The sequence below is a fragment of the Amaranthus tricolor genome, chromosome 11, assembly GCF_026212465.1.
Source record: "Amaranthus tricolor cultivar Red isolate AtriRed21 chromosome 11, ASM2621246v1, whole genome shotgun sequence".
NCBI classification, from domain to species: domain Eukaryota; kingdom Viridiplantae; phylum Streptophyta; class Magnoliopsida; order Caryophyllales; family Amaranthaceae; genus Amaranthus; species Amaranthus tricolor.
Window position 1 is genome coordinate 17,698,585 of NC_080057.1, and position 8,124 is coordinate 17,706,708.

At 45.2% G+C, this 8,124-nt stretch overlaps 1 protein-coding gene across 1 annotated transcript; it reads left to right on the plus strand.

The window, feature by feature from the left end:
- The first annotated feature begins 491 nt into the window (after positions 1–491).
- On the plus strand, positions 492–6,066 carry LOC130827000 (NADH-ubiquinone oxidoreductase chain 4-like). Its single transcript, XM_057692633.1, has 3 exons — positions 492–1,090; positions 2,530–3,464; positions 5,924–6,066. Exons 1-3 carry the CDS (start codon positions 629–631, stop codon positions 6,012–6,014), a joined length of 1,488 nt encoding a protein of 495 aa, XP_057548616.1. The 5' UTR covers positions 492–628; the 3' UTR covers positions 6,015–6,066.
- Positions 6,067–8,124: the final 2,058 nt, after the last annotated feature.

Below are 8,124 nucleotides of genomic sequence, written 5' to 3' on the forward strand. Positions count from 1 at the left end.
TACAACCAAAGAAAATTGGACCCAAATCGATATATAATGCTAAACCGAGGCCGAGATAGAGAGAGAGGGCTGCCCTTTTTTGTTTTGTTGGCTCTTCGAGACAAATCATAGGAATGGTGCTAATTACCATGTTCCTTCTAGTCTCGTTTGGTTTCGAGAGCTTCCCACTCCTCGTCCTTTGACAGCCGTTATCTTGGATTTTATTCTGTATGCTGGGGAAAGTGCCTCACCCTTCTACATTAAAAAAAAGAGAATAACCGGGTCTCTAGAAAAGAGAATGAAAAGCCCGGGTGAAAGCAAAAACAAAAGGAGAGAAGAAAAGTAGAAAGAGGGAAAGAAGTTTAGTGCTAGTTCTTACTGATTTTTTTATTTAGATTCTCCATTGGATAAAGAATTCAAAAAAGAATCTAAATAAAGGCACCTCAGGGGGGCGGGAGGCCCCACTACTTATTCATTCAGGGGGGAGGAAACTTGCTTTCCACTGGGCGAGAGGTAGACCTAACTTACCTACCTACTCATCAATCACGGTGTTCAGCTGACTTGCACTGATAGACCTTTATTGTATTGGAATTAGGCGCTCATCTTTTTACTGTTGTCAACTAATCTTTTCAATGTTCGATTTTGCTCTATGTTAGAACATTTCTGTGAATGCTATTCTAATCTAAGTGGTCTTATTCTGTGTCCCGTGCTAGGAAGCATTACTCTTCTTTTCATTCCAAATTCAAGAATACGATCGATACGATTGATTGGTCTGTGCGCTTCTCTTATTACTTTTTTGTATTCTCCTGTTCTTCGGATACAATTTGATCCTTCTACGGCCAAATCTCAATTTGTGGAAAGCCTTCGATGGCTTCCTTATGAAAACATAAATTTTTATTTGGGTATAGATGGTATCTCTTTATTCTTCGTGATATTGACCACATTTTTGATCCCTATTTGCATTTTAGTGGGTTGGTCTGGTATGAGAAGTTATGGGAAAGAGTATATTACAGCATCTCTAATTCGTGAATTTCTAATGATCGCCGTGTTCTGCATGCTGGATCTTCTACTATTCTATGTTCTTTCCGAAAGCGTGCCAATCCCTATGTTGTGCGGAGCTGAGCATCTTCTATTCGCTAGGATAAAGCCTTTCCTCTGCAGGGGCCTTGTGCAGTAAACCCCCTACGGGCGGTCGTCCGTCGTCGTAAAGTAGTCTCCGCGAAGCTTTCGGGAAGAGGGGTAGTCTTGTGTGTAAGCATAGCATTTCTGGTCGAACCCGCCCAACTTAACTAAGAAGAACCGAACCTGACAGACACATCTTTTTCCCTTTTTGGGGAGGGTACTCTGAGTAGTGGGTACCTTGTAGGACCTCGACTCGCCTACTCGGGTCTTGTATGAATATGCAGGAAGGGGTGCTCCTAGGTGTGTGTAGGAGTTGTGTTTGTTCGCGAGAATGGATTCCTCGTCAAGTAAGTTTGGAGGGTGTGGACACACTTGCGCGAATTCTGGTAACGGCTACAAGGAAGAAATCGAAAGGAAACTGTACCCAACCAGGGATGGACGTAAACTCGTAAGCTACCGAGGGTAGGGATAATCGTCCAGGTCTTATTGTGAAAGAAAAAAGCCGCCCCGCCCCAGCAGGCGGGTTGGTTCCTCTGTCGTCGCCGGGGAGCTCTTGGCGAGGAGACCTTAGGATAAGTTGCTAAAACAAACGGGAGGAGAGGATCGACCCATTCAGTCAAATTCCGAAGAAAGACTGTTGGCGGGAGGTGGAGACATTTCTGCGACCCCCTTAAAAAAAAAGGAAATGCGGGCAGGGTAGAGCTCCGCGGAGGGTTCGAGAATAGGGTAAGGTCCTGTCCTTACTCTATCAAGTAAGCAAGTAGACTACCTTAAGATTCAGATAAAAAAGAATTAGAAACCTTTAACAAGTGCTGCGTACAAGTTCCGGCCAGAATGATTGGGAAAGATCAAAGCAATTTGAATTTGAACCGCTCACATCACAGTAGTAGTAGCGTAAAGGCCATAAGTAGGGGCGCAGCCATAAGATAAGGCTATTACTTTCACATCTCTCTCTAGAGATCCTCCTGCGTGAGCAACCCGACGGTGCGTTACATGTACTCTACAGGCCGCACTCCATCTTTCTTCCCAACGAGCCCATTTCTTTTTTTATTTGGAAGACGGGCCTTACGTTCGGTTCGAAAGGCATGTTTTTTAGTATGTCTAAAAATGGGGCCCCCTCACTAGTCCGGCTAGCTAGTGAGCGGTTCTTTCGGGCGGGAAGCAGGCCGGGCCCTACGAGTGGGCATCCCCCGCAACGCAAGCAGCATTGTTCGCCACTACCCGAAAAGCAAAAGATTCGAGAGTCCAGGCTGAAAATACATGCATAGATAGTGGTCTAATGACAAAGGCCGACGACGGAAGCTCGGGACGGAGCCGTATGATGCGGAAGTATCACGTACGGTTCCCTGAGAAGGGAGTGGCTACCTACTGGAGCTTCGACCAACCACTACCGGTCAATTCCGCTTTGGGGCCACCCCTTACTCTACCATTATTATAGGGGTATGGGGTTCGAGACAAAGAAAGATCAAGGCAGCATATCAGTTTTTCCTTTATACTTTACTTGGATCCGTTTTTATGCTATTAGCTATTCTCTTGATTCTTCTCCAAACAGGAACCACCGATTTACAAATCTTATTAACCACAGAATTTAGTGAGCGGCGCCAAATCTTTTTATGGATTGCTTTTTTCGCCTCTTTCGCTGTCAAAGTTCCTATGGTACCAGTTCATATTTGGTTACCCGAAGCTCATGTAGAGGCACCCACGGCAGGATCCGTTATCTTGGCAGGAATTCTTTTAAAATTGGGAACTTACGGGTTTTTAAGATTTTCAATACCCATGTTTCCTGAAGCGACACTTTGTTTCACTCCTTTCATTTATACTCTAAGCGCGATTGCTATAATATATACTTCCTTGACCACTTTAAGACAGATCGATCTTAAGAAGATCATTGCTTACTCCTCAGTAGCCCATATGAATTTTGTGACTATTGGTATGTTTAGTCTGAACATACAGGGAATTGGAGGTAGCATTCTACCGATGTTAAGTCATGGACTGGTTTCTTCAGCCCTTTTTCTATGTGTTGGTGTTCTATATGACCGACATAAGACTCGACTTGTTAGATATTACGGAGGTTTAGTGAGCACCATGCCGAATTTCTCTACCATTTTCTTCTTTTTCACTTTAGCCAATATGAGTTTACCTGGTACTAGCAGCTTTATCGGGGAATTTCTCATCTTAGTAGGAGCTTTCCAAAGAAATAGTTTAGTAGCCACATTAGCAGCGCTTGGGATGATTTTAGGCGCGGCCTATTCCCTTTGGCTATATAATCGTGTGGTTTCTGGAAATTTAAAACCCGACTTCCTCCATAAATTCTCCGATCCAAACGGCAGAGAAGTTTTCATATTTATACCCTTTCTTGTTGGAGGGGCGACCGTCCGTTAAACTACCAAAGAAAAAGGGGTAAACCAATGTGATCATGACATTGTAGGTGCTTGCGATGGGACGGATGCGACTTCCCTCAGTTGGTTTGGGTGGCATAGCCCGTTGCGGAAGTCCCCCCCTTTTTTTCCATTTCTTTAGTCTTTAGGGAGCCAAAGCTTGACTTTTCAAATAAGGCTCGCGCAGGGGCGCTCACGTTTTTTGGCTGAGCCCTATCTTGTTGGGTGAGACCGAGAGAAAGAAAGGACGGAGGTTACCCTACCCTGGTAATGGCATTTCTCGACCGTGTCTCCGAGGGACAGTTGAACGAGCGACTCATGAATGCTGCCAGATCGAACGAGCCAATAACTCGAACGCCTTCGGTCTGTTTTTTGAGCAAGAATCACAGCGTTACCTTACCTTCACCATGATACAGACTCCAAGTTCTTATGGCAGAGCACGAGGAGATTTATCATCAATATGATGATGAGAATAGAAACCAGAAGCACGACCGGAGTCTTCGTGGTCCAAGATAATAAAACCATCAATAAGCGTAACGTAAGCATGAGACTTTTTGGTAGTACCGGTGAACCAGATGGCCGCGGCGATAGAATCTGGGACGGAGGACTCGTAGTATCTCTCTAGATCTGGCAAAAGAGAAAGACCCCCTAACGTAATTCGAATGGAGGCTGACTGCTGAGCCCACCCCGGCCTCGAAGGGCAAGCCCCTGTGGTTGCGAGCTGGAGCTGCCATTGCTTATGGCTAGAGCAATGGGAGGGGGCCCCGCAGAGAGAAGAGTAAGGATAACGAGCGCTCCGCCCGCTTGGCTTAGGCAGGAGCAGCAGGCAAGTGCTTGGTAGGCTAACAGCCCAGTGAACCGGGAAGAGCACTCGACGAAAGGAGGACACACTAAGCAAGTACGAGAAATCGGCCCTGCTCCGCTTTCTTAAAAGCAAGGTGACCCCTGTTAGGGAGGTCAAACCAAGGACCTATGGAAGTCGGGGCTCGTCCCTGGTCAATATTGGATCAAACAATAGGAGGCCGTAGCGCTGACTTCTTTTTTTATTGATTCAATACAATAGGGGAAAAGATCGTACAGTTCCCTACCGAGACAACAGAAACTCTCAACGGATCTTCTGCGCGCTGGGCATACTTCTTCCGCGCTTCTTTCTCGTGGCGGAAACATAACAACAGGGGAAGACCCGGCCGACCTGCCCAGGTCGCCTTGGCGAGCTTTATTTAAGAGAGACTGGGGAGTAAAAAGACTTCCGTTTCCGTTCTTGGTTTGCTCTTCGCCTCTCGCTCTTTTTCGTAGTTGGGAAGAGGGAAGGAGTCTAAATCAATGGACATTTATGAACCATCATTGATGGACGTTGCACATGACACGAGAAATTCGACTCAAGGTCCGGTGCTAATAGAAGTTGCTTACTCTCCTAGTAGCAGACAGGCGGGCCATGCCTGAATTCAGACCAGACCAGACTTTTCTTTGTTTGAGCTGTTCCCACGCACGCAGAACGGAAGATCTCAGTTGTCCTGGACTGGAAAGTACGTAGGGCTCCCCCGTTGAACAGAGTTAGGTTATTACCCGGAAGAAGTTTACTTTGTACCGTCCGGAGGTCATATAGATCGGAACCCGGAGCGATAAGAACGAAAGCCCTACCCACAGCTACAACTACTGGCACTTCAAAAGGCTTAGATTTGAAGGTAATTCCTATTATAATACTTGATAGAGTAAGGTAGTTTACTTACTCACTCGTTAGAGTGAGGGCGCTGCTGAAAGCTTTTTTTAGGTCGTGTAAGAGGTGTAAGCCTCGAAAGCCTTTGGTACTTCGGTAGAGCGAGCAGCCCTTAAACCAAAAAATCTTTCTAGTACCTTCCCCTATTTCCGCATTTCATTCTTTATTTGGCCCGCTTCAAACAAAATGAAAAAAAAGGGGGAGGCCTATTGATTCGAAGTCACTACAAAAAAAAAGAAACTTTCGAAGGTAGTTTACTTACTCACTTGATAGAGTGAGGTTGTTTACTCCCTGAGTTGCAAGACTAAGGAAAGGCCTTCGGATTCCTAATCCGGTGGGGCCGGGCAGCTTTACCTTGGCGAATCGCATCCCCGCGCAACGACATATCGCTCTTTACCGTTCTCGCTCAGTCTTTGCAACGGCCGGGAAGGCAGTCGTAGAAGCGAAGCCTATCGCCCCGCCGACCATCAAATACGAGATTGGGCCCCTTCTCCAAAATTGGATGGAATGGCCCACCCCGCCCAAGAGCGCTTATGTCATATGGGAACTCATGGCTGGAAACAATCCTTATGGTTTTGATATCCGGTAGGAATAATAAGAATCAAAGTCCAGGTTGGTTGGTGAGCCTAGTGATAGGAAACTATCTAGCTAGGTTCGGAGAGCACTTGTTGGGTTAAAGATTTTTTTGTGCTAGATGTTATGACCTAAATGCTGAACTATTGACTCTACTTGTTTGGATGGGTGTTCACCCCAAAGTGTTCCCGGACCGCATGCATACATCCATAAGTAACTTAGTGCAACATGGAAAATTTCATTGAGAGGAATCAGCAAAAAAAAGAAAAAAAAGAGGTAAATAAAAAGAAAAAGAAAGGAGAAATGGAAAAGAGAAGATGCTCGAAGAGATATTACATTAACTGAGTGCCATTTGATGAGTAACTGAGACCAAAGCCGGGCTCGACAAAATAGAAAGTTTCACGGTACGTCGCCCACGGGATTTGGGAAGTGCCTTTGCTCCCTTTCCCAACCGTTGACCTTGACCGTCAACTCGTAGACGAGGCTTTGACGCGAATTTAAAAGGGATTCTCGGTTGTCTGAAATGTAATCAAGAATTTCATTGATTTGACTTCGCAAGTGATCTACAGTTGGTGCTTCCGGTTCCCTGACCTCGGTGGGTTGACCAGGTTTTTTACCTTGCGGCAGGTGCCCCGGGGTTCGGTCGGTCGATGGTGCAGCGGAGGCATTTCCCAAGATAAATTTTAGTTTTTGTTTTATTATGTAGTATTCTTGCTTTTATAATTCTCTTTATTATCTTCATTTCATTAATATTTTGCTTCTACCGTTATTCAAAAGGCTTTAATACCCAATATTACATTATTAATATGATTCACGCTCACAATCAGAGTACCTCACTGCCTTTTCTTTATGAAATTAAAGTTGGGCACAAGGGCACTGTCCTTAAGATCATTTTACCACCCGACAACAACCGTCCACACTGCTGAGAAACCACCAAAATCGAAAAAAGTTGATTCACTAACGGGAGTTTTTCAATGTTAAAATGATGGGTAATTTTGTGAAGATAGCATTTAGGGTACTTTCATGAACTGGTAAAAAATTACCTCGAACTACATGAAGTCTGATGCCCACTCCGGGCTATGTAGGCTGTGGCCGTCCAAGGGCTGCTCGACTGAAGTGGTAAAATAATATTAAGTCTTCATAAAGAGGCTCTTATGCGATATTCCCTTTATTCTTTTCGGTAGTACAGTTTCTTTCGTTTGTGTGTGAGAAAATGATTTCCCCGGTGTAGCACCCTTTCTCTATTTTGCCTATTTCCTTTTCCTTTTGTTCTTGGAATGTCTTATATAGGAAATTAGGATCGAGGTTATGTGGTTGCAGTTGTATCAGCATTTTCCGAATCGGCTAAGGTTCTATCCTCTCTTTCCGGTGGTCCAGGAGTTCATGCTCGTGTAATGGCCCCCCCCGGCCGGGAAGACTCTGAAGAAGCTCCTCTTGCGCTTTCGATGTAGAAAATTACGTCAAGTAGTATGCCTGTCTAGTCCCTTAGTTCGTGTAGTGGAAAAGTGGTCCATGTCTTCGTTCTAAGTCTTATATCCTTGCAAGCCCTCCAGTCTTGGATGTAGAAAAATAAGGTCTGGTCTTCTTCTGTGAGGTTGAAATAGCCCCGCTTTTAGGGAACCCCGTAGGGTAACTCGTAGTCTAACATTAGGTGGCCCCCCCCATTTGTCTATTCCGTATTCAAGGTAGGCTATTTACTATGTTAGCATTCCAGCTTTCCAAGCCGTACTCTTTTTGATATCATCCATCAGCGTTCCATCGGTCCAAAATGTTCATTCCCTTAGGATTGTAGTGTAAGCCTTTCGAAGCCTTCCAATGGGCCCGGTTGGTCTAATCCGCGGGAAACCCCTAGCAGGCGGGGGGACTCTCAATCACTCTTGTCTTGGAAGGGGAACTAGCACCTCTTTCTTTAACCTCGCCTTAACCCTAAGGAGCTTAAGAGGCATCAATGACTTAGGTCTAGTCTCATCCCCGTATCGCTTAGTGGGGGAGGGGGTAATCCGAAATCAAAGCCGGTAAGCATATAGACACTTTAACTCACATTGCTTTAGGCAGTACTCTTCTTACTAAAGAAGAAAAGACTTACTGAAAGAGAGAGCAAATCCGTCACTGGACGGGGAAGGAAAGGTAAGGAGGATCTTACAAGAGATAAAGTAGATTATAAAGCCTTAACAAGACCAAGAACAGAACTGCTGGAGGAACAACTACCTAAGGCTTAAAATGACATAGAATAAGTGGAATCTCATGCAAACTGTGAGGGAGGTGGTTAACCGGTGCTTAGAGAACTACCTGGGATGCTTTAAAAGCGGTAGACCAAGGGAATGGATACGTTGGTTACCGTGGGCAGAATAGTGG

What these genes read in the sequence shown, in the direction of transcription:
- LOC130827000 (XM_057692633.1), top strand. Translation starts at nt 629, where the DNA reads ATGTTAGAACATTTCTGTGAATGCTATTCTAATCTAAGTGGTCTTATT. An exon ending in GCGTGCCAATCCCTATGTTG is followed by an intron (nt 1,091 to 2,529) that starts TGCGGAGCTGAG and finishes CCTTACTCTACC; the next exon opens with ATTATTATAGGGGTATGGGG. An exon ending in TTTATACCCTTTCTTGTTGG is followed by an intron (nt 3,465 to 5,923) that starts AGGGGCGACCGT and finishes ACTATTGACTCT; the next exon opens with ACTTGTTTGGATGGGTGTTC.